This window comes from Mastigoproctus giganteus, chromosome 8 (assembly GCF_048544385.1).
Source record: "Mastigoproctus giganteus isolate SK-2022 chromosome 8, ASM4854438v1, whole genome shotgun sequence".
Lineage (NCBI taxonomy): Eukaryota > Metazoa > Arthropoda > Arachnida > Uropygi > Thelyphonidae > Mastigoproctus > Mastigoproctus giganteus.
Window position 1 is genome coordinate 173,522,655 of NC_143582.1, and position 26,162 is coordinate 173,548,816.

The following is a 26,162-nucleotide window of genomic DNA, read 5'->3' on the forward strand; positions in this document are numbered from 1 at the left end:
AGAACAGTTGGCAAACCATAAGATGGAAGCTTGTTTAGAAGACCTTTATGCCAAACACGATCGAAAGCCTTTGAGATGTCAAGAGCAACTGCTTGTGTTTCACCGAACTTTTTCATTGAATTTGTCCATAAATTGGTAACATAGGCCAGAATATCACCTGTGGATTGACATACGGAATCCATACTGGAAATCGTTGATCAGATGGAAGGTTTCTAGATAGTTTAACGGTTGACGGTTAAGTGATTTCTCCATTAGAAAAAGTAGAAGTAATTGGATGGGAGGGATTTGTCATCGTTTTTAGGAACTGGCTGGATATGAGCAAATTTCCAAGCAGAAGAAAAAACACCTTTGGAATAAGAAAGTGAATAAAGGTGGCATAGAACAGGAGTAAGTTCAGGAGTACAGGTTTTGAGAATAGGTGGAGAAATACCATCAGGACCTGGAGCTCCATCGAGAAATACCATCAGGACTTAATCTTCATTATGTATTGAGATTGGCGTCACAAATTTGCAACCAAATTTTGAACAGTTTTTTAAAAAAATATCCAGCCTCAATCAGCTCATTAAATGTTAAGTTTTGTCCGGTAAATGCTATTATCTATTGTATTTAATGAAATTTTCGAATTTTTCAATTTTATGTTTATCATTATATTTATTTATTCACCTTAATATTGAAAAGCAGTGATCCTTTTCAGGTTGCAAATTTTCTAAAAATGAGCATTTAAAAGCAAAAGTAAAGTATTGTTTTTTTTAAACAAAAGTAAAGTATTAAAAAAAAACAAGCAAACAAAAGTAAGTCATATTTTTAAAATTGTAATAAAATCAAAAAAATAAACAAAAAACGGCAAAATGAAAATAGAAACTTCCTTTTACGAGTAACAAGATATAGAAAATGTGACAATTTTTTCTCAAATCACTCTGTGGGCCCCGGCGAAACAAATCTAACTTTGAATACGGCCCCTGTACGGGAAAAGGTTGGACACCACTGATATAGAGGAATTTTGTCACCAAGGAGGTGATTATCCCATCATGTAAGGTAATGGTTAGGCCACATCCTGAGTACCACACACAGGTCTGGAAGCCTCATTTTAGGAAGAATGAGGATCTGTTGAAATGGGTGCAGAGAAAAGCAACAATATTAGTGAAGGACACAAAAAGGGTACTCCTACCATGAAAAACATCAGCACTTAGAACTAAACACTCACCTGCGAGGAAACCTGATTGGAATGTTTAAAGCTTTAAATGGATCTAGCACACTAAATGCTGATGGCATTCTTACTCTTTATCACGTGATACACATGAGGGGTCATAAACTGTAAAAGGATGGATGCATGATAGATATGTGGAAATTTTATTTCAGTCAACAAGTGATTGATTCTTGGACCAAACTTCCATCTGATGTTCTGGGAGTGGGTAAATTAAATAAATTTAAGAAAGATTAGATAAATTATTAGAGGGGATGGATAGATGAGGTTGGTAGTTTGCTTTTAACCATGGCTAATGTTGCATAAACTTTCTTCCATGCAAAATTTGCCACTCACAAACAAATATCAATCTCCAATGCTATTTATTTTCAGTAAAAATGTATATCACCATTTTTTACTGAAACTTATTTTATATTCAAATCATCTGTCAAAACCCTCCTCAAGTTGTTGGTTTTACGGCATAACGACAGCTAAAGGCCATTATGCACCAAACAATGGTAGGAGATTTCAGGCGTTATTAAATGTGAGATATATGTAATACGTGGGATATAAGCATTATATTTTGCCATAGCATTTTATCCTTTTTAGGAAAGTGAAAACTGCATTAATGTCAGATCTGTTGTCTAGTTTTTGTTGCAAAGTAGGTGTGATTTGGGCTGCATGGTTTGATAAGAAGGTTGGTGGTCTCTCTCTCTCTCTCTCTCTCTCTCTCTCTCTCTCTCTCTCTCTCTCTCTCTCTCTCTCTCTCTCTCTCTCTCTCTCTCTCTCTCTCTCTCTCTCTCTCTCTCTCTCTCTCTCTCTCTAATGCTGTATGCCATGAGAGAGAGAGAGAGAGAGAGAGAGAGAGAGAGAGAGAGAGAGAGAGAGAGAGAAGTCAATTATGATATGCTGGACTGTGATTTGTGCTTGGCAGTTTGGACAGAAAGGTGGATCTGAGGAAGAAAGATGATAAAAATGAGTAAGGTGTGTATGTCCTATTCGTAGTCTTGCAAGCGTGACTTCTTTCTTTCGGTTCGAGCGGAAACTAGATAGCCAAGACTGGAGTTCCTGTTTAATCCGAAGGAGTTTGTTGCCTTCTTGGTTTTTCCAGATGATTTGCCAGTGATTCATACTTTGCCTTATTATAAAACTTTTATAGTCAGTGAAAGGAGTTTTAAAAGAAGCATCAACTGGTTCCACAGTAGATTTGGTGCATGGTCGGAACTCTCATTGCCAGGTATGCCAACATGGCTAGCGACCCAACAAAATTTTACTACTTTTGTGTTCTTAGCTAGATGAGTCAGCAAGTTTTGAATATTACCAAGTAGGTAGTTGTGATACTTTCTTGGTTGCTGTAAAGCGAGAAGGGCACTGAGAGTCGGTAAAAATAATACTATGGGTACACTGGTGCAATTTTATAGTTTCTAGGACCATATGTATGGCATGTAGTTCAGCAGAAAAGATACTGCACTCTAAGGGTAGCTGACTGGAGATTACGGATGATGGAAGAACGACAGCAGCACCGACATGATTGGTCAGTTTTGGGGCCATCAGTATATATCTGGGTATAAGATTCATATCTTTCAATTAGAGATTTGTTAAGCTGTTTTATATTCTGTGGAGAAAGAGTGCTTTTCTCCATTTTTGCAGGGACAGATCACATGCTGCAGGACAGAGAGCCCATGGGGAGCAGCGGAACTAGTGGTGGCTATTTTAGATAGGTCTAGTTGCCAATTCTCAAATAATGAGCAAGCAAAGACATATGCCAGCAGGTAAATTTATTGATGGATAAATGTGGAACTAGTGGTGGCTATTTTAGAAAGGTCTAGCTGCCAATTATCAAGTAATGAGCAAAGACATATGCCAACAGGTTGATTTATTTGATGGATAAATGGCATAAAAGTTCTTCCAATTTGGAGTAAATAGATGTTTCCACGCTGTATGCAGGGGTTGGCTCTTGATTTTGACAGCATAATTAAGCAGTAAAATTTGTCTTTGTAAAGAGAGTGGAGGATAGTGAGCTTCAGTGTATAGGCTTTGCACAGGAGATGTGCAGTAGGCTCTAGGACCAATAAGTAGGCCATTGTGATGAATAGGGTCCAAAAACCTCAAGCTGCTGGATCTAGCAGAGTTGTAAACTGGCGATCCATAGTCTAACCTTGATCTTACGATTGCATGATATAAATGAAGGAGTATATGACAGTCAGCACCCCATGGTGTAGCTGATAATACTCTCAAAATATTTAATTTCGTGAAACAGGTGGTTCTAAATTGTTTGATATGGTCAAGAAAGATCAATTTTTTATCTAAAGTTAACCCAAGATATCGGATAGTAGGCACAACAGATATGTTGTGGTTGCTCAGCTTTAGAATTGGGTCAGGATGAAGATTATGTCTTCTACATAAATGAACTGCAACAGTTTTTTCAGATGATATGTGAAAACCATTATCTGCAGCCCAAGTTATAATTCTATTAAGAGCACCTTGAAGTTGTCTCTCAATCATTCTCATGTTTTGGGAGTGACAAGATATACTAAAATCATTTGTATATAAAGTAGTAAATACAGTGGCTGGAATGACCTTAGTTACTGAGTTTATTTTTATAATGAACAGTGTGGCACTTAAAACTGTGGAACACCTTCTTGGATGAAGTTACGAGAGAGGGTGGATTGAATGCGGACCTGGAAAGACCACTGCTTCAGAAAGTTCTGTATAAACTTTGGCATATTACCCCTGAAGCCAAAAAATTAATATAGATTGTGGAGAATTCCATATCGTCAAGCTGTGTCAAAAGCTTTCTCGATGTCTAAAACTGTAGTCAAACGTTCCTTCCTTACGAAAGCATTGTGAATCTGGTTTTCCGTTTGCATCAAGCGGTCTAAAGTTGATCTACCTGTATCAAATCCACATTGAAATAAATTGAGAAGGTTGTATTTGCTCAGCAACCAGGTAAGACGAGAGTTTACCATCTTTCCATTATTCTGCTCATACAGCTGGTGACAGCAATAGGCTGATAGTGACGTGGATTCACTGAGTCCTTGCCAGGTTTTAATAATGGTATGACATATAAGTGTCACCAGATATCAAGGAAAGCATTTTCTGTAAAAATCCTGTTATATAGCAGGAGTAAGACATGAAGCAACTCTTTGCTCAGCTCTTAACATGTAATAGTGAATTCCATCAAGTCCAGCAGCACTAGGTCTTGAGCTGTTAAGAGCAAGCCATAGTTCAATTATGGTGAAGGGACAGTTGTATGATTGATGATGGTTAGTGCTAAAATTTAACCTGTTTTTTGGCAAGGAACTTTAATTTATGGAATTCTGGTGAGTGTGAGGATCCGGCAGAGGTTTCAGAAAAAGACTCTCTGAGAGTGTTAGCTATGTCTGGAGGCAGTGAAATGTCATTATCATTTACATTCAGTATTGATAGATGTGAAGGAGGACATTTGTTATACATTTTTCTAATATTTTTCCAGATTGTGTTTTAGTGGTCCTCGTAATTGTGGAAGTGAAACGTTTCAATGATTCTGTTTTGCTTGACTGCTGACTGCACCTAGCATTGGCTCTGGCTTTTTTAAACTAGACTAGACTAGCAGTGGTAGGATTCTTGAGAAAGTTATTCCAGGCTTTATTTTTCTCTTGTTTGGCTTTGTTGCATTCATTGTTTCACCAGGGTTTTGGTCTTATTTGCTGACTTATGGAAACTCTTGGTATTGCCGCTTCTGTGGCCTGCAATATTTGGTTTGTTATATAATCAAGAGCATTATTTATTGACGCATTTGAAACAACTGTTTTTTTCTAGGATTACTAGTTGCCTATATTTTTCCCAATCAGCTTTTGAAAAGTTCCATTTGGCTGTCTGATTATGGCAGGGTGGTAAATTTGCTTCTATATGACAGACTATTGGGTAGTGGCCACTACCCAGTAACCTATCATGAACAGACCAGTCGAACAGTGGAAAAAAGGGCTGGTGAGCATATGGAGAGGTCAATTGCTGAGCTTTACCCAGAAGGCAGGTGAAAATAAGTGGGTAGTCCAATATTTGGTAGCATCAGATTTAAATTATCAAGAAACTTTTCTAATATTTTCCCCCATTTATCATGTATTTTATCACCGGACAAATCCACTATGTAAAAGAGAGGAGGAAGCTGAGATACAAGAGTTTCAAAATCACCGTACAAGATGTCATGGTTAGAGGGAAGATATAGAGAGACAATGGTAAGAGCAAAACGAAAGTATATTCGAGCGGCTACTGCTTCAAGATTTGTTTGTAGCATTAATGGTCGGGAGGGGATTTGGAGCTGACTACAATTGCAACCTTCCACGAGCTGAATTGGTTACACGAGAAACTATCTTTTCTGTAGGTAAAATGATGTTTAAGTGAGGTAGTGACAGAAGCAGTTAAGTTAGTTTCTTGAAGGCAAAAGGCAACTGGGTTATACTGAAGAAGGAGATCGATCCCGAATGTCATCAAGGTTGCTGTGGTATCCTCTACAATTCCACTGAAGGAAACTGGGCATCATTTGGATGTAGTGGGGGTCCTCAGTTTCTGTCCGAGGAGCCGTTGACTTATGGTGAACAGGTTTTCTTTTCATAAAGTACGGTCTTCCCATCTCCATCTCTTCCTCTATCAAGAACTGGTTCTTCATGGTCAGTGTTTCTTTCTATTTCTATTGAATCAGTTTTAGTAGAATCATCACTTTTTGAGTATTGTGGGTTATTATTAGTATGCGGAACAGTGATTGGTGTATTAATAGCACTGCTTGTCTTAGATGGTTTGCTAGATAAGAGCACAGCTGCCAAAATTGACCAAGCCAAGTCTGACATTGATGTCTTTGGGGAAAATGTAACTTCTGTTTGAGTACCAGTCGTTGATCCTACTAGCACATTACTGGTTACTGCAGTTGGCTTTTGAACTACTTGAGCGAAAGAGGGTCATATGTTAAATTGAGCCTGTACCGATTTTTTGGCTTCTTGGTACATGACGTTTTGTTCGGCTTTGACCCGTTAAATGTTTTCTTTCTTTTTTCCAAAGAGGACAATCTCTGGAATAGGCATGTGGGCCATTACAATTTAAGCACTTGTTCTGTTCAGATTTACATTCTGAGTGAATATGCTCGCGTGAACCGCAACTAGCACAAGTGGCTAAACCTCTGCACATGTTTTGGGAATGCCAAAATTTTTGGCATTTAAAACAGCATGTTGGGTTAGGAACGTACAGCTTTATCTGACAATTGAGATACTCTGCTTTGATGGATGTTGGAGGTTTGGGGTTATGGAATGTTAATATTATGTTCCAAGTTGGAACTAAAGCATTGTCTCATTTGGTATATATGCACTTTACATGCACAATTTCTTTGTCTTGCAATTCATTTTTAAAAAAAAAAAACTCTTCTTCTGAGAGATTTATGAGGTACCACTCAGCTAGCACACTCTTAGAGGTGTTTAGAGTAGCATGAGGGGAAACAGTGATGGATAATCCTCCAAAGGATGTGATTGCCGTTCATCTGAGACCTCAACAAGCCGGTCGCCAGATCTAAAACACTGATGTTTTTGGTGATCCTATTAGATTTTTTAGGTGTTTCTGTATTTTAAAAGGCGAGAGACTACCTAGAGATTGTTCTTGAGTAGAGTGCAATACAAGATGCATTGGAGCTCTTCTCTTAATAGTGTCAGTTTGTCTTTTGGCACTGCATGAGTTAGTCTTCTATCTCATGAGTAGCCATGTTAGGATCCTTAGGTCCTGAAGGGGAGATCATTTTGCTCTTTTTAGCCCTGTAAAGATAAACTTTTCTTTCCAGGTTACAGGAATTAGTCTGGTTAGTACTATTAACCAAACAAAAAGGAGAGTTTCCTTTCTGGAATTCTGCCTAGTTTTTGTAGTGCAAAAGTTATGCAATACAACTAAATAATGTAAAAACTATTTAAAACCAAAATAAAACTATTCGCTTTGCACACACAGTATAGAGCTCACTTGGAATTGCTTGGTTACACTAATAATAGCTTGGTACCTGGGGCCCCCTCAAGTCTCTCAATCCAAAATTACTTCCTCTGCCATTAGTCATATATCTAAATGTCTATGTGACTAAATCAAAGTTTGCACCATTTCCACCAGTTGTGCGAGTTTTCATATAACCACTTCTTTCATATCCTCCTGACCTGCTTATGCCTTTTTCACTGCTGCATTGACTCCTGATAACATTTCCACCTCTCACTTGCTCTTTTGCTTAACTTAATGATTCATTGCTCTAACTGTGATTACTCATTTTGTAATGGAACCAAGAAAGCTCTCTTATTATGAATGTAAATGCTTCACAAGAACCACAAAGTTCTTAAAATTGTAGCCTAAGCAAACACAGATATATTGGAACATACTCATATTGTCCTAATGCTTGTAAAGGCATTCCAACAAGCTTATTGCCAAACTTCATACTCTCCTAAAAGGTCATAGATATTGTGAAATTGTAGAAACTCATGACTACTGTTACAATTTAGAGAAGTATTAGGTTTGGGAGTGCCTCTCCTGAAACCTCAAAACACTATAATTTTATTAGGTTCTTTGCATCATGGCACATTGCTTGAATCCATATGTGTCAGCTTATGCTAGTGACATTCACTGACATGTATATGCATATGCATTAAATTAGGGTAGACAATGAAGGTCATTCAAATTGGGAAGAACAGATATATAGCAGCATAAGAAGCATTCCAAATGGGTGAAAAATAAGAAATATGTGATGAACAACATACTAGTGAGATCTCTGATGGCATATGAATGTTATTTATATTCATTTTTGTTAGTACCACCCTTTATGGCTAATGATTCTTTGACAAGAAGTGTTAAATTTGACATGTTTAACCAAAACTATGATTTCAATTAATTAATGGCATATAATTACATGAAAGCACATACATACTAAGCTCCATTCCTCCATATTGTCAGTGGAAATTCCTATCATATGATTTGATCCAGAAAACAATGGAAGCATCTTAGCATGATGCTGTACTATTTGCACTTCATCCTTAATGACATAAAATTATACAAGTGAACTGTGAGGAAAACTGAAACACTGTTTTTCTTAAGATAAGAATTATGCTTACTTTCTGTGCCTCTTCCATGGAGTCAATCAAAGTTTTCAACTCATCTTTAGACATTTCTAATGTAACTAATTTTTGTCCAATATCTTCGGTTATATCCAAATTGAGTGTTAAGAGGGGTTCATGAAGAGTTGCTAACTTGTCACTAGAAAGGGCTAGCTGAAAATATAAAATATTTGTCACATTTTGTAAACAAGGGTGTTCATTTAACAAATTATGTTGGATGCTAATGGGCAATATTACTCTAAATAATGATCACTCCTGATGACTTTAACAATGTGTAGAATTTATGAATTTAAATGGAAAGAAACACTATACTATTAAATTATATGGTAGAGATTATGAAAAGTATAAATAAATGGGGCATGTGCCATTCATCACATTACAAACTGCTAAAAAAAGTATACTAGATAAAGAGAAACAGTTAATTTTATTTGAAAGACCAACTCAAAAGTTTCACAAAAACTCAGTGTAACCAATAGATGGCAGAACTAAAAAAGCTTGATCATTCGCAATGGCATTGTGGACAGAACGTGATGTGTGTGTGTGCGCGTGTGTTGTGACATAAATCTATCATTAAAGTGCAAACACATTACTGGCTGGAATAATGGAGAAAAATCATCCAGAAGAGCCTATACAGTCAGTGGTTGAAACAGCTTCAAGAAAGAGAGATAGTGTTCTGTGCCAGAAAGTGGGGGAACCTTCTGATCTTTTTTATGAACCCTATCTCCTTTATGAACACTGAATCTTATTTATGAACCCTATAACAACTGTCTTCCGCCACCTTCTGGTACAGAAGGTAGTGGAGGACAGTTTATAGAATTAAAAAAGCCTTTCGCTGCAGCCCAGGGAAGTCAATTCATCATGCCAATAGAGGACTTCATTTGATCCAATCAACCATATGGAAGATTCTCCATACTTGTTTGAAGTTGTTTACACATCAAATTCAGATTAAGTGCTGAAGCCAGTTGATCATCTACATATCATTTTACTGATGGAATGCTAAGGCATGTTGAAAATAAGAATAGTTACTTGGACAGTGTTTTTAGTGAGTCAAGTTTTCATTAGTGTGATATAGGTAAATAGGCACAACTACACAATTTGTCTGTAGAAGACACATATTGTTTAAGAGAGAGTTCCAAGCTGAATGTGTTGTAATGTGTATAATGTTTCATCATGAGGTGACTGGCTCTTTCTTCTTTTGCACAAAGACAGCCAACTGTGCTAACTGACTTTGTATTCATCTATCTGCTATAATGTAGATGAATAATGTAACAAAATACTAATTTTCAGCAGGATGGTGCTCCTCTATGATGCAGCCAGAAAGTTAGAGAATTTCTGGATGCTCAATGAACTGGATGAGAAGGACCCATTTCTTGGCCTCCTCACTCCCCAGATATAACTCCTATGGATTTTTAAATCTAGGATAATTATTATATTTCAAGCTTAAATGTGTACAAATATCCTTGCAATGATAGATTACAACAGTTTTTTGACTAATAAAATCCTTCCTTAATACAGTATGCAAACTTAAACATTTTTGTTTTTTTTCACGTTAGGCTCTGAAGAGTAGGAAGTACACTGTATATATATTTTGAGGGTTGATTAAAAGCAATATTAACAAATTACATCTGCATATGTACAGATCGTCTTGGAACTCTACAAGGATGTTTTGTCATCTATTAATTGTACTCAGAAGTAATAGTAGCTGTTTTTATATTTAAGATAGGTCAAAAGTCAGCACAGGAAGGGTGAAACCCTTCTTGTTAAGAGCTAAAAGAGAAGAGAGCTTTCACAATCAGTTTCCACTAATGATTAGAAATTAAGGTAGATGTGAAGGGAATTCAAGATTTCATATGATATAGCCGTGCACAAGTTGAAATTGAAACTATACATTTTTTATGCATACACACAGAGAGAGAGAGAGAGAGAGATATTACTGCATTGAAGATTACTGAACGAGTTTTGTATGTTTTCAAAAAAATACATATTGTATATATACAATATACATATTGTGTGTGTGTGTGTGTGTGTGTGTGTGTGTGTGTGTGTGTGTGTGTGTGTGTGTGTGTGTGTGTGTGTGTATATATATATATATATATTTTTTTTTTAAATGTTTTTAAATTGCTAAAATTTATTTAAAAAAAAGATTTTATTTTTTAAAATAAAATTACTCTAATTATTGGATATAAAATCCAAACAGGTCAAAATCAATATTAAGAGTATTTATATACATAGTTTATCAATTTTTTACAAACTTCCAAATTCTTCAATAAGAAAAAAAAAAAAAAAAAAAAACTTGCTTCAAGTTGTATACATGCTGTCCAGAAATACAGACAAAAGGAGTAAGGAACAAGTGAACGAACGTTTGCACATATCAACAGTACAGTTTCTTCTGCGATACCAAAGATCGTGGACAAGAGTTGGGGGGGGGAACTGAATATAGTTTTGGCATTATTTGGCTTAAATATTGAGCCCATATGGATACCTATTTATTATCTGTATGAAAAATTATTTTTTTTTTTTTCAAATAAAAAAAGTTGCTTCTCTTTATTCAGTGTACTTTTCTTATAGCAGTTTGCAATGTAGTGAATATTAAATGCCCATCCTATGAGCCATTAGAAGCATAAATGATTTCTTGATCAATTAAAAAAAAAAAGAAGTAAATGTAATTCATTCACCCCCCCCCCCCAAGACTCATATTTGTAGTCAGCGGTCCCACAATCTGTTTGCATAAGTGGACTGCATGAAATGGTCATGTACATGGCATGGGCCACGACATTTTCAAACAGAAAATGTGAATATACTTTGCTACTAAACCTAATCACCAAATTAAGAAATTAATTTTTTTTTTATGTGAACCCCAAACACGAGAGGTATTAGAACCTATAGTACTTAGTACCGTGCTTGGGTTAATATGATTTATGTATAAATATCACTGCACTTCTTACAATAATCACTGAAATTTCGAAATAATCATTCGTAACATCAAGTTAAAAACAAATCAAAAGCTTTCCTATTTTGGCAAACACAACAATGAAATTCATTCATGTTTTCATAATGAAGTTGGGCGCCTCCGCAGCCAGGAGCGGCAGTGCGTAGCACACGCTTCTTGATAAGACCGGGGTTTGAGCCCGTGACCGCCAAATACGGAGGATGCAGAAAGGTCAGGGAATGACCACCGCATATCCTCGGAGCAATATGGCCTTAGTTGCCAATGCTCCTAAAAACCAAATAACAATGACATAATGAAGTAAAACACAGCAAATAAAAAAATAAAAAACCAGTTGCCCACCTATTTGAATACATTCATTCTTTTTACTTCTTTGAAATAGTGGTTTATATTGCAGATTTTAATTTTTTTTTTTTTTTTTCAGATAGCAGATAAATGGGCAATTTGTGCATTACTACATCTGAATGAATGACCAAACATGTTGTGACAAGTTGTAACAACCTATTTGTTGTAACTGATGACAGTGCTACAACTTCAAGGTATAAAGTCAGTCCCTAACTTTTTTGTTCACACATTGTACATAAAACTCACCTTTAATTTCCAATCAAAATCTTTAAGATATCCTGGAGATATAGCATGTGTCTCTTGGAGAAGAATACTTTTTAAGTCATCTGACCTAAGGTCTATGCAGTCAAGTGCCACTTTGATATGTGACTGGGATAAAGATGAAAGCATTTCTGAAAGCTAAAATAATTCTTTATATAAATAGTTTTATAGCAATTTTTACAATATGAAGTATCAATCAAAAGAACAACAATTTAACAAGCAAAATATTTGAAAATGACTTTCTTAAAAAAAAAAAAAAAAAAACTATTAAGTTCATAACTATTAAGTTGTAGACCTAAATAGTTTTTTTTTTTATAGCTAATCACAGAAAGTGATTAGCTATAAACATCAGCAAGATTTTCAGAATTCAATACAGCTTGTATAAATTTTCTTGTAATTTACTTATGATTCCACCACCAAGGGTTATCTCATTACTGCATTACAAACAAACAGCACTCATACTGTTTGGAAATTTGTCCTTTATTCGTTTTGAATAAACAAATAAAGGACATTATGAAAATGAATACTCTTAGTGTCCTTTATTCATAATTAACCTCCATACATGCCAACTAACATACAATTTTTTTCCTTTCTAACTTTTTCAACTAATGCATCCCCTCCCCTCCGATGTCTTGGATAGATTTAATGCAAATACTGAGCTTAATTGACAACAGTACGCAGTCATGTAGATGATATTTCTCGATCTGAGGCCTGCAGACCCAAATTTACCCAGCCAGTTCTTGCCAGTTTGGCAGAACTGGTTCTTAAAATTTTAGGAAAAAAGCTATTGCTTTATTTTACTCATTACACTCAGTTTTATTTTATTGCCACTAAAAGAATAACTGAAGTGAACCAAATGTTAATAAAACTGTGACATTTTCCCACAGAAATTTCACAGGAAGCATATTTTATACAGCAAGTCATCTAAAACTTTAAGCAAAAAAACTATAAAAACTGATTAAAATTTATAAAATTAAAAATATTTTTATTTCCATTTCTAAACAATATTAATATGCTTAGAGTCACCCTAGGCAAAAATAGCAGTGATATTCTTGGGGTGGGGTTTGCAGTTGACTAAAGATTACGAATGATGGGATAGGGAATTAAATCAAGCTTTTGCTGTAGCATAATAGTTGAAATCAATTGCATAAGCATTTTACATTGTCAAATCTCTTTTAGACTGGAATTTATATATGTTTATTATGCTATTTCCATGTAAATTTATTTATGAAATCTATTTTCTATTATGAAAATGTGTTTCAGTTTGATTCCATTGTATCTGGAAAAGTTCACATTGGTCAATTTTTTCCCCATAAGTAATCACGCTTATGGAAAGAGTGAAGAAAAAAAAAAATAAAAAAAAACCAATGTGAGCTTTCCATGAATGTGCCAGTCATGTCAGTTGAAGAATGGGTGTATTTAATAAAATGACAGAGGTAACAAAATCACCCATTTGAGAGATCATTTTAGACTTGTCAGGTTTATTGCAATATCAAGAAAACTAACAGCGACTTCAGAGTAAGCCTATGCTGGAAAAGGACTGTCATTTTCAACACAAACTACTGAAAAGTTATTTACACAGATTTAAATTTCATAGCATTTCATTAAAGATATGCATTACTTTTTTATACATGGATGCATATCCTACTATCATACCCAGAAAGTCATGCCCCTGTTTGTAAAGCACAGTCCTGCAGAACCTGACAGGTGCCCAACTCTGATTTTTATTTCTGGAAAGAGTTTTTTTTTTTTTGTTTTAAAAATTCTGCTTTCACCATACCAATATCTCTTCTTTTCTTAATGGATTTACGTACTCATTGTATGTAACATTAATTCTGCTAAAAATGAAAAACAATGTTACAATCATAAAATATAAAGATGAGCTAAAAGTCACTTCCATTTTGCAGTTCAGAGAATCATTAAGAGCAGAAAATATTTAAAATGCTTATGTGCACATAATGTGTTTAGCCAAATAAAGGAATAAACAGATAAATAATAATCAAATCAAGAACTATTTTACATCAATAATAATCAAGAAAAAAAGAAACATATTTTGTACAATTAAACATAAAACAAAGAGTAACTAATTTTCATAGCAGACACCTATACCACACATCAGTCATGTGCTAATTTCAAACTACACACATCAGCCACGTGTTGTTTTTAAGATGCTGAAAATGAAACTAGCACTTTGAAGCAAAAGTGCAAAAACAGTAAACAGTCATAGGACTGACAGGTTCTTTTCAATTTTAATTCCAAGCAAACAATACATTATTACTTTAAACATCTCAAATACAAGTTTGACTATATTTAGGATGGTACAAAAAAAAAAAATTCAGATTTTTAATCATTAATTAACAATTAATGCACAACAGACATTTTTTAAGGTCACTTGCCAGATGTCACATGGATCAGGTTTAAAATGGACAGTCTTGATGGAATAGATAGCTTTTCCCTAAACATCATTAATAATTTAACTTATTTTGTCGTTTAACCTATACTGGTTCACCTATGACTTACCTAAGTAATTTAGATACTGATGTGGAAAGTACATACTGGATGCTTAGTCTCAGCCAGTTTTTAAATTCTGTACAGTGGGATCAACTGATGATGTTACCAACAGTAAATTCTAAGTGGGAAGCATTCAAGGAATTAATCGTGGATGCTACTAAAAGTTTCATACCTATTAAGAAATATTGTTCAAGGTTTAGGCCTAAATGGTTATCAAATGAACTAATGAGACTTGGGACAGAGAAGAAAAATGCATGGAATGCATATAAATTATCAAGCGACTCAGAAGCCTATGGCAGCTATAAGCTAGTCTGTAATCAGGTCACAAAGGAGGTTAGGCAGGTGAAGGCAAATTACGAGAAATCTTTGGCAAAAGATGCTAAGAAAAACAGCAAGGATTTCTTTACTTATATAAACTCTAAAAGGAAGGGGATGAATCTCATTGGTCCACTTGATATCGATGGTTCGACCGTTGATGATCCTGCTCAGATAGCAAACAAACTGAATGAGTATTTTGCATCTACATTCACACGTGAGGAGTTATTAAGGTTTGAAAATGGCAGAAGATTATCAAATTGTAGCAGGGTGCTTAATGATTTTGTAATAACTGAGAGCAAAGTGGAGGAGAAATTGTTGAAGTTAAACATAAGAAAGGCACCTGGGGTGGATGGGATCTATCCAGTTATATTAAAGGAGGTGGCAAAGCAACTAAGCAAACCCTTAGCCATAATTATGAGAGCATCCTTGGACTCAGGGGAGGTCCCGACGGACTGGAGATGTGCAAATGTATCCCCAATTCACAAAGGGGGATTGAAGGGTGACACGAGTAATTACAGACCGGTTTTAACTTCCGTTCCAGGTAAAATAATGGAGTCACTGGTTAAAGATAATTATTTGCAGGATCATCTAGAGAAGACTGCAGCAATAATTCAGACAGAGTATGGGTTTGTTAAAGGAAAGTCTTGTCTGATAAATTTGATAGGATATTATGATGTGGTTACAAAGGAACTGGATGCAAAAAATAATTTTGATATCATATATTTGGATTTCAGGAAAGCTTCTGACACTGTTGCGCATGGAAGACTATTGTACAAATTGGAGCAGAATGGTATTAAGGGTAAGTTGCTACAATGGATAAAAGGATGGCTGAGTGGGAGAAGACAGAGGGTGGTAATTAATGGGTGCTGCTCTTCGTGGACTTATATTATTAGTGGAGTCCCACAGGGTTCGGTGTTGTGTCCTCTGTTGTTTTGTATATTTATCAATGATATTGATGAAGGTATATTAGGCTTAGTGTTGAAGTTTGCAGATGATACAAAGGTTGGCAGGGTTGTTAATGACAGTAACGGCAGTGTGCTACTGCAACAGGATCTAGATAATTTGGGCAGATGGGCTAAGAAGTGGCAACTGAAGTTTAACCTTGAGAAATGCAAAGTACTGCATATGGGTAGAAGTAACCCCAGAGAAACGTACCAACTGTGTGGTACTACACTTAAGGTGGTAGAAAATGAAAAAGACCTGGGAGTAATTGTGCAGTCAGATATGAAGTTTTCTGAGCAATGCAGACAGGCTGCCAGGGCAGGTCATGGGGTTTTGTCAATGATATATAGGAATTTTGCTAGCAGGGAAAAGGAGGTGATTGTCCCTCTGTATAAAGCAATGGTCAGGCCATGCCTTGAGTACTGTGTACAGGTCTGGAGGCCTCATTTTAGGAAGGATGTAGATTTGTTTGAGCGTGTACAGAGAAGGGCAACAAGATTGGTGAGGGGAATGAAGAGATCCTCTTACCAAGAGAGGCTTAAGTTCTGCAAATTGCAGTGGCTGGAGACTAGACACCTGCGTGGTGATCTGATTGAGGTGTATAAGGCCTTGAATGGGTTGAGCATGCTGAATTCTGGTAGGATCCTTCCACTTGTTCAGATTACGAACCTAAGGGGGCATAAATTCAAATTAAGAAAAGACAGATGTAGAATAGATGTATGGAAATTTGCCTTAACCCAGGGGGTAGTTAATTGCTCGAATAAACTTCGATCGGTCGTTGTGCAAGCTGATAGGTTAAAAAAATTTAAGGAGGAACTAGACAGGCATTTGGAGGGAATGGTGTGATTTTTTTTTTTTTTTCTTGGCTGATGTTGCATAAGCGCATACATTTGCTTTCTTGCATGACATGCCACTACTACTACTACTACTATCATTCGTTGAAATATTGTTATACATTTGTGCCTAAATATGGACGGCATATATATACACTATTTCAATTCAATGAAAATATTATTTATTATTTAATTCAATGAAAATATTATATCTTTTATTTTGTACATAAAATACAGATGTTCTATTTAACATTGGATAACCAAACCTGTGTTCACATCTTTAAAAGTTCAATTAATCCTTTGTTATTTGCATAGCACATCACAGAACTTGGGGGGGGGGGAGATCTTGTCATTTTTTCCCACCAATCACCTCTAACTAATGTTACAATACTTAGTTTTCATTTAGATTTACGACAGATCATGTAGGGTCAGTTGCTTTGCTTAGTTGATGGTTAAAAGATACCATTAGATCTATATCCATACTTTGATGGATGATAATAAAGTACATATTGCTTGAAAAATGAGTGGATCAGGAAAGGTGTTAATGGCCCTCCCCTATAGGTTAACTATATCCATTATGCTAAATTTTTTTTGCATTTTTTCAATTGAGCTTTCATTGGAAAGGGTAAGGGAGAGACAGAGAAAGATATAACAGAAAAAAAAAAGAGGAAATACTGAGTGAATAAGAAATTTCAAGCAATAAGAAGTGGAATAATTTTTTAAAATCATAATGAATAAAAGACTGTTTTCCAATTTAATGACATGGGTGATTGAAAGTTAAGTTAAATGCTTTAAACTAGCACTTTAGAGCAAGTTTTCTACTCTTAGCCTGTTAAAAATATAGTTTGAATTAATTAATGCTTTACAATTGTTGCAAGCTTTAGTTTAAGCAGAAAATGAACCTGGAGATTTGGATGCAAGTCAATTGCAATATGCAACATTAAGATTTGCAAATTACAGTGTCTGGTGACTAGGCACCTGCAAGGTGATCTGAGTGAGGTGTATAAGGCTTTGAATGGTTTTAGCAAGCTCAAAGCAAGCTAATGGGATTCATACTCTTGCCCAGATTAATTGCCTGAGGGTGCATAAATTAAAATTGAGGAAAGACAGTTAGCATTAGCATTAGTAGAGCCATATGATGCAAGAAAGCAAGCTTATTCAGCATCAGCCAAAAAAAAAAAAAAAAAAAACAACCACTACTCCCATTTCACCCCTCAATTCGTTCGAAATACCTGTCCAGCTGAGCCTTAAATTTGTTTAGGCTATCAACTTCAACAACAAGCGATGGAAGTCTATTCCACAAACCAACTGCCCGCTGGCTAAAGGCGAATTTCCGCACATCTATCCGACATCCGTCCTTCCTCAATTTGAATTTATGCCCTCTCAGGTGATTATTCTGAGCAAGAGGAAGAATCCCATCGGCATTGAGCATGCTCAAGCCATTCAAAGCCTTGTACACCTCTATCAGATCACCTCGGCGATGCCTAGTCTCCAGGCTCTGTAATTTGCAAAACTTAAGCCTTTCTTCGTAAGAGCAACCCTTTGTTCCATTCACTAATCTTGTTGCCCTTCTCTGTACTCGTTCCAGCAGCTCTACATCCTTCTTGAAATGAGGCCTCCAGACCTGTATACAGTACTCAAGGTGTGGCCTGACCAATGCCTTATACAAGGGAATAATCACATCCCTGTCCCTGCTAGAAAAATTCCTGTATATCATTGACAAGACACCATGAGCTACTCTTGCAGCTTGTCTGCACTGCTCAGAGAACTTCATATCTGCCTGCACAATTACCCCCAGGTCCTTTTCATTCTCTACCACTGTCAGCGTAGTACCACAGAGTTGATACGTTGATCTGGGGTTACTGTTTCCCATATGTAGTACTTTACATTTGTCAATGTTAAACTTCATTTGCCACCTCTCAGCCCATCTGCTCAACCTTTCCAGATCCTGTTGCAGCAGCATAGTATCAGTAGTGTCCTTAACCACCCTGCCAACCTTTGTATCGTCTGCAAACTTGGACATTAAGCCTAATACACCATCATCAATATCATTTATAAATACAGAAAACAACAATGGACCCAACACTGAACCCTGAGGAACTCCACTAATAACATTAGTCCACGTTGAGCAGTGTCCATTGATTACCACTCTCTGTCTTCTGCCACTCAACCATCCCTTTATCCATAGCAGCAATTTGACTCGAATGCCACACTTCTCCAATTTGTGCAGCAGTCTTCCATGCACAACAGTATCAAAAGCCTTTCTAAGATCCAAATATATAATATCAAAGTTATTCCCTGCATCCAGTTCTTTTGTGACTACATCATAGTATCCAATCAAATTGGTCAGACAAGACCTGCCCTTAACAAACCCATGCTGTGTCTGAGCTATAACTGAATTCTTGTCCAGATGATCCTGCAGTGCTTCTTTAACCAGTGCCTCCATTAATTTTCCCTGGAACCGAAGTTAAACTAACAGGTCTATAATTACTTGTGTCAGACTTTGATCCTCCTTTGTGAATTGGGGTTACATTTGCACATCTCCAGTCCATGGGTACCTCCCCTGAGTCCAATGAAGCTCTCATAATTATGGCTAGGGGTTTGCTTACTTCCTTTGCTGCCTCCTTTAATATAACTGGATAGATCCCATCCACCCCGGGTGCCTTTTTTATGTTTATCCTCAACAATTTCTCCTCCACTTTCCTCTCAGTTATTAGAAAATCATCTAGCTCACTGCCAATGTTTACTTCACCTACGACATTCCCCTTCCTGAATAACTCCTCATGTGTGAATGTAGATGCAAAATACTCGTTTAGATTGTTAGCCACCTGAGCTGGATCCTCAACTGTTGAACCATCAACATCCAGTGGACCAATCTGATTCATCCCTTTCCTTCTTGAGTTTAAATAGGTAAAGAACTCTTTTCTGTTTTTCTTTGCATCCTTTGCCAAGGATTTCTCATAATCTGCCTTTGCCTGCCTAATCTCCTTTGTGACTTGGTTACAGACCAACTTATATCTATCATAGGCTTCCACGTCACCCATTAATTTGTATGTATCCCATGCATTTTTCTTCACTGCCATATGTCTCATTAGTTCATCTGACAACCATTTAGGCCTGAACCTTGCACAATATTTCTTGGTTGGTATGTAAAGCCTGGTAGCTTCCAAGATTAGTTCCTTGAATGCTTCCCATTTTGAATTTGCTGTTGGTAACATCATCAGTTGGTCCCACTGTATAGAATTTAAATACTGTCTCAGACAATCATAGTCACCTTTACGAAAGCAAAAACCCTTCCCTTTACCTCTGATGGTAGTTACCTCCTTGAGTAAATCCCACTTCAGCACACTGTGATCACTGCCACCCAGTGGTTCATTTATCTGCAGATTCCTAATGCATGAAGAATCACTACTGATAATCAGATCAAGAGTATTACTCCCTCTAGTTGCCTCCCGAACATGCTGGTGTAGAAAACAATCATCCAATAAATCCACAAAAGCCTTGCTAGTGTGTGAGTGACCAACCCACAAATTCCAGTCAATATCTGGGAAATTAAAATCCCCCATTATAAGACTCTCTGATTTACTGGCCCATTCTATTTCCCTGTACAGTATCTTATTATACTCATCAGAGTCATTAGGCCTATAGCACACTCCTACTCTCAATTTTGATTTACCTATGCTTATGTCACACCAAACTGACTCAACACTGCACTGTCCAGCGATGTCAACTGGCTTCACTTCCTTGGATTTTATGTGTTTTTTAACTAATAGCATAACCCCTCCTCCCTTCCAGTTGTAGAATAGATGTGCAGAAATTTGCCTTCGTAGAAGTTGCAGCTTAAATAAATTCAAGGCAGAACTAAACAAAAAATTGGAGCAAATGGATGGGTGAAATGGTAAATTTTTTTTTTTTTTTTTTTGGCTGACACTGTATAAGCTTGCTTTCTTGCATCATATGCCTTTACTAATGCTAATAAAATAATAACTAGTAAAAATAATTACTCAAAAATACTGACCTCATCTTTAGTGAAATCTTGTCCAGCTACACTTTTTAAGAAAGTCTTCCATGCATTTCCCAAATCCCACCATTCTGTCAATGTCCATATATCAGAAAACATTTCATAATTAGGTGATTTTCTACCACATATTCCATCCACTACAAGATGTAAATACTGAAATAAATTGTAATAATTATAATAAGAATATGTAGATTTTAAAGTGGGGTTCTATCTTGTACAAATGAATCAGTTAAAACTGATTCATTTAGAATAGTAATGATTAACTCTCATACTATTCTAAATAATATCAGCATAATTAAATTTTCTCATGGTTATTTAAAAATCAATAAATACAACTTTATTAAAAAAAAAAATGCAAACAACCTGGATCATTCTGAGGAACACATTAATAGAATCAATAACAATATATACAGATTTCAATGTATCTCATTGCATTAACACTTTTAGCATCTACAGTAATATAAATTTCATCCTAGAACAGTTACATAATGAAGATTGAATAGCATTTTGATTTTTCCATTAGTATGTAAAATTTTCTATTATTATACAATCAGATACAAATATCAAAACACACACATACATGCACACTGTTTGCTTGTTGTTGTAGGGTTTTAGGTGCATCAGTGACTTATGCCATATTACACTATATCTATTGTCTGTAAATTGAGTATGATCTATGGTAAAAAAAAACCATGCTATCCTCACCTGACACTATCTAATTCATCCATGTTGTGAAAAAGGCCCATAAAAATTCCCCATGCCATCGATTCGATTCAAAGTGTGGTCTTTTTCACCCAGTGTGAGTGGACAGTAAACTCTACTAACTGTTCTACATGTGAATACCCAATTTACCTTTGAATTTCTTCAATACCTGTTAGTCTCAATACCTGCTGGCCAAAAGAAAACCTCATACAATCTAGTCTAAACTTTTTTCCCTATAATTTGAATTTATGGTCCATAGTCCTTGAATTCTTTTTTAACATTAAAATTCAACCTTCATTCATTTTACTAACTCTTCTCAGAACTTTATAGATCTCAATCGGGTTCCCTCTGAGGTGCCAGGTTGCACAGCTTTGTAACCCACACAATCGAAGTCTTTCCTTGTATTTTTGCCCTTTTGCCAATCTCACCATGCAAGTTGTTATCTTTGGATTTAATATGAGGTCTCCACTGCCTTAAAGTAGAGACCTCATCTGAAAGAGTCTTACAACTGCCATATACATTGAGATTATGACCTATCTTCTACAGGATATTATTTGATAAATAACTGATAGGACACTGGACTTTCTTGGCCACCTGTTTACATTGCTCAGGGAATTTCATATTTGAAGATCCTTTCTTCCTCTACTGTTTTTAATTTAACCCCACCAAGTGGGTATGTTATTTTGGGGGCACTATTGTCCAAGTGTAAGACCTCACATTTTGTCTGCATTAAAACATAACTGCCACTTTTCTGACCATTCCTGAAGCCTATTCAGGTCATCCTGAAGGAGCATTAATTATCATGCTTAGCATGATAATCAATGACTCTCACAATTTTTATATCTGCAAATTTTGATATCACGCCCTCTATCCCTTCGTCAACGTCGTTTATGAAAATCAGAAACAATGGTGATCCAAGAACAGATCTTTTTGTGTTGATTAAAAGAAGAAACATGGTGATAATTCTAAAAATATTCTTAACAAAATGAATGGTCATCACAGCGGCTGTTTTTGTAGCGAATACGAGTGTTGCGATTCAACCCAAGGGGCTCACATCTGGTGAGTATGAGCTTGGCACACCCAGGGTCCTTAGCTGGATATCATCATTCTTCTCTTTCTTGGTGATTCCCTTCTACTTCCGACTCTTGTCCTCTCTCTCTCTCTCTCTCACAGGGTAATTCTGAAATTTTTTTTTGGCTAGTGCAACATAAGCCTCAGACTTCCTTGCACCATACAGCTAATAATAATAATCCTATGCACCACGTAGATCAATCCTAAATTTTACATTAATTGGTTTCAATTCACAACATAGCAAGTAACAGAGAACGGCACCTCTATGCATTCTAATATCCAAGAAATCAAGCGATACGTGAGGAAAAGAATCGTTTGCAGTCGGTACTTGCAAAAGCTGTCAAACATCGTAATTAAAAATTGAGGTTTTATCTCGCTATGGGGCGCTATATTCATAACTCTCATTGATCGGTAAAATATTTGTTCACCTGACAATATTAAATTAAACCGGTTTTTTTTTTCACTTCTTTTTTAAATAAATGAGGTTATTCTGCTTATACATATTTCAGAAATGGAGCACATAAATCAACACGAACCGCAAATGTAATTAACTGACAGACACGCCTCTTCTAGTAAACAGCAAAAGAAAGCAATATCGCACATCAAACTGCTTGCTCTTTACAAAGGCAACTACTATGATAAAAAAAAAAATTCGCAAAACACTTCTCTAACCTTTGCAGCTTTCTTTTCATGACATTTACTTAAAAGACTTATATTCTCAAAGGATAACACTTCAGCCATATTTAAAGCCCAAGGAAAGCAACGAACGCCCTCTACAAGTTTTGGTCAACGACTATAAGGTAAGAAGTGGCTCTAAAAGAAAAAAAAAAAAAAAACGTTTGGCTAGTGCAAGGGTTTTTAATAAGAGAGGCTCGCCTCCAAAGTAGGATCCAGACAGTTGGAGACGGGTGACATAACGATGATGATTTACGTGATGGACATCAATTGAATTAATGTCATAAAGCACACAGTATTTGTTCCAAGTTATGCACGACCTGGGGGGAGAGAGGGGGGCGATAACCCATGCCGGATTCTACACTTCTCGTTCCATTTACAAATTTTAAAATTACAGTAGGAGAGGTAAGGAAACAGGGCAAAACTGGAAGGGAGGTTACTGACAAAAAAGCCAAAAGCTTTGAACGGAAATAAGTACAGTTCAGTGTCTTTTACGAAGTGCATAGCGTATGAGTCAGAAACCACTGGACGCTAATTTTATTATCGTTTCTTTTCTTTCTTTTTTTTTTAACTTTTTTTTTTTTTTTTATTGAAATACAGTACAGTACTTATAAACAAATGTCCTATTTTATATTTCTGGGCGGCTCTTTTAATATCACATTCAATGAAAAATGGTCAGCAATGCTTGCTTTTTTTTTAGAACAAACTTTAAACGAATTTTACACTGGACAAAACTTAAGGACCAACACTATTTCTAAAGGTTACAACCACAAAATCTTTACTTAAGGTTTTCTTTACTGATGAGAGTAGATTCAGTCTCAGCAGCGGTTCTGGAGGTCAGCTAATCTGGCAAGAGGTTGGCACACTGTATCACCCCGCAAACATCACTGAAATGGATCGGTATGGCGGTCGAGGTGTTCTCGTCTGGGGAGGCATTATCTTGGATGGACGTACACAACTCCAGATACTGGAAGGCGGTACTGTAACCGGTGCACGCTACTCTGCTGAGGTAATCCTTCCCCATGTGCGTCTGTTCCGAGGTGCAATTGGCCCCGAGTTCGTGTTTACGGATGATAACGCCACACCCCATCGCACTGTAGCTGCTGATATATTTTTGGAAAGTGAGAACATTGTTTGTATGGATTGGCCTGCCCGTTCCCCACCGACTAAATCCCATCGAACACATATGGGACGCTCTGGGGAGACGCCCAGCGGCACGTCCACACCACCAGAAAATGTTCACCAGCTGAAGATGGCGCTGACAGAGGAATGGACGACATTACCGCAAGAACTTTTCAACAACATTGGTCTAAGTATGGACAGGCAGTGTAAAGCCTGCATTGACATTAGGGGTGGCCAGATCTCCTACTGAAGAGGATCACCTCTTCCCTTTGTTCCATCTTTGGCAGTGATGCATCTGTATCATGGCAGCCAGTGCTATGTTGCCATTTTTGAATAAAGCCCCTCTGTACCGTTTTGTTTCCGTTGTTGTTGTGTCGGTATTGTTTCTTTCATCATTTCTGTACCTCATGAGGTTCCTTTGGTATGCATTCCCCATATACAGGCCGCTCCTATGAGAAGCTACAGGTGAAACCTGACTGGTACTTGAATTTTGCACACCAGTGTATCTTATCTTGTTTTTGTTGCCAAATACACTGCTCGATAAAATTGACAGAACACGTAAACAACATGGTGTTACTCGATCAGCTTGCGATGAAGCAGGACGAAATTTGGCATGGTGGTGTAACATAAAATAACGATGAAAAGAGGAGACAGCGATAAACTTTGGGCAGGTATAAGAGGCATTTATAGGGACTGTATAAGAATTACTAAAAAGGTCACGTTACAGAAGTCAATAAAAGATGCTCTAAAATATGGTCACATGACATCAGTACAGCGTATGATCCCCTTCAACGGCTAAATAGGCCTGACAGGGGTGGGAGGGGATCCATGCTCAATATAAGGTGGCTACAAGATTCTGTGGCAATAAATCCCATTCTTTCACCAGTGCAGAACTCAGCTCACGAAGCAACCGAGGAGTTAGTCTCAGCATGCAATGTGACGCCCAAAGGTGTCCCACACATGTTAAATCTAATTTAAGTCTGTGATCGGCCAATGAAGTCGTTGGATGTCTTCAGTTTCAAGAGATTCCTCCACTATTTGTTTTATGAAAAGGGGCGCTGTCGTGGCCGAAAAACAAAATCTGGGCCAACTGCACCCCTAAGAAGAAGCACATACGGTTCGAGGATCTGTTCTCTGTATGTATGAGCAGGTACAGTACCTCTATCAAAAACATGAGGAGTGTGGCTGTTGGTCATTATTCTTACCCATACAAGAATATCGCCTCCACCGTTAGTTTTTCTTTCTCTGATGTTGGAGGGATGATACCGCATTCCTCGTTGTCACCAGATGAGTTAACGTCTAGACTCTGTTCATAGGGTAAAACGGGACTCATCAGAGAACAGAACTGTACCCCATTTGTCATTGCTTGAAGTCAAATATTCATAGCACCAGTTTCTACGAGCTCTGCGGTGGTTTGGGATAAATGGAATGCAAACCACTGGCTTCTTTGCATATAGTCCACTTGAATTGAGCCTGTTTAACACAGTTCAGTTGAAAATTGTAGAGGTATGGCATTAAGGGTAAGTTTTCAGATGATACAAAAGTTGGCAGGGTTGTTAACGACAGTAAAGACAGTATGCTACTCCAACTGGATCTAGATAAGTTGGGAAAATTGGCTGAGAAGTGGCAACTGAAGTTTAACATTGACAAATTCAAAGTACTGCATATGGGTAGCAATAACTGAAGAGAAACGTAAGAACTGTATAGTACTACAGTTAGGGAAGTGAAAAGTGAAAAAGACCTGGGGGTAATTGTGCAGCCAAATATGAAGTTCGCTGAGCAGTGCTGCCTGGGCAGGTCATGGAGTCTTGTCTATGATATATAGGAATTTTGCTAGCGGGGATAGGGAGGTGATTATCCCGTTATACAAGGCAATAGTCAGGCCACACCTACAGTACTGTGTACAGGTCTAGAGGCCTCATTTTAGGAAGGATGTAGAGTTGCTAGAACGAGTACAAAGAAGGGAAACAAAATTGATGAGGGGGAACAAAGGGGTGCTCTTACCAAGAAAGGCTTAAGTTCTGCAAATTGCAGCGCCTGGAAAGTAGGCATCTGCGAGGTGATCTGATTGAGGAGTATAAGGCCTTGAATGGGTTGAGCAAGCTGAATGCTGATGGGATTCTTCGTC

General features: G+C 36.9%; 1 protein-coding gene across 1 annotated transcript in view; it reads right to left on the reverse strand.

Annotated features, from left to right (window-relative positions):
* LOC150082014 (COMM domain-containing protein 8-like) overlaps positions 1-22,992 on the reverse strand; it is a 30,505-nt gene extending 7,513 nt beyond the window's left edge. Inside the window, exons 1-4 of the mRNA XM_090379908.1 lie at positions 22,910-22,992; positions 20,462-20,617; positions 11,825-11,977; positions 8,284-8,439 (exon numbers count right to left, since the gene is read on the reverse strand). Of these exons, the coding sequence (XP_090236034.1) occupies positions 8,284-8,439; positions 11,825-11,977; positions 20,462-20,617; positions 22,910-22,978 (534 nt within the window). The 5' untranslated portion in view covers positions 22,979-22,992. The remainder of the gene's footprint in view (positions 1-8,283; positions 8,440-11,824; positions 11,978-20,461; positions 20,618-22,909) is intronic.
* Between the last annotated feature and the right edge of the window lie 3,170 nt (positions 22,993-26,162).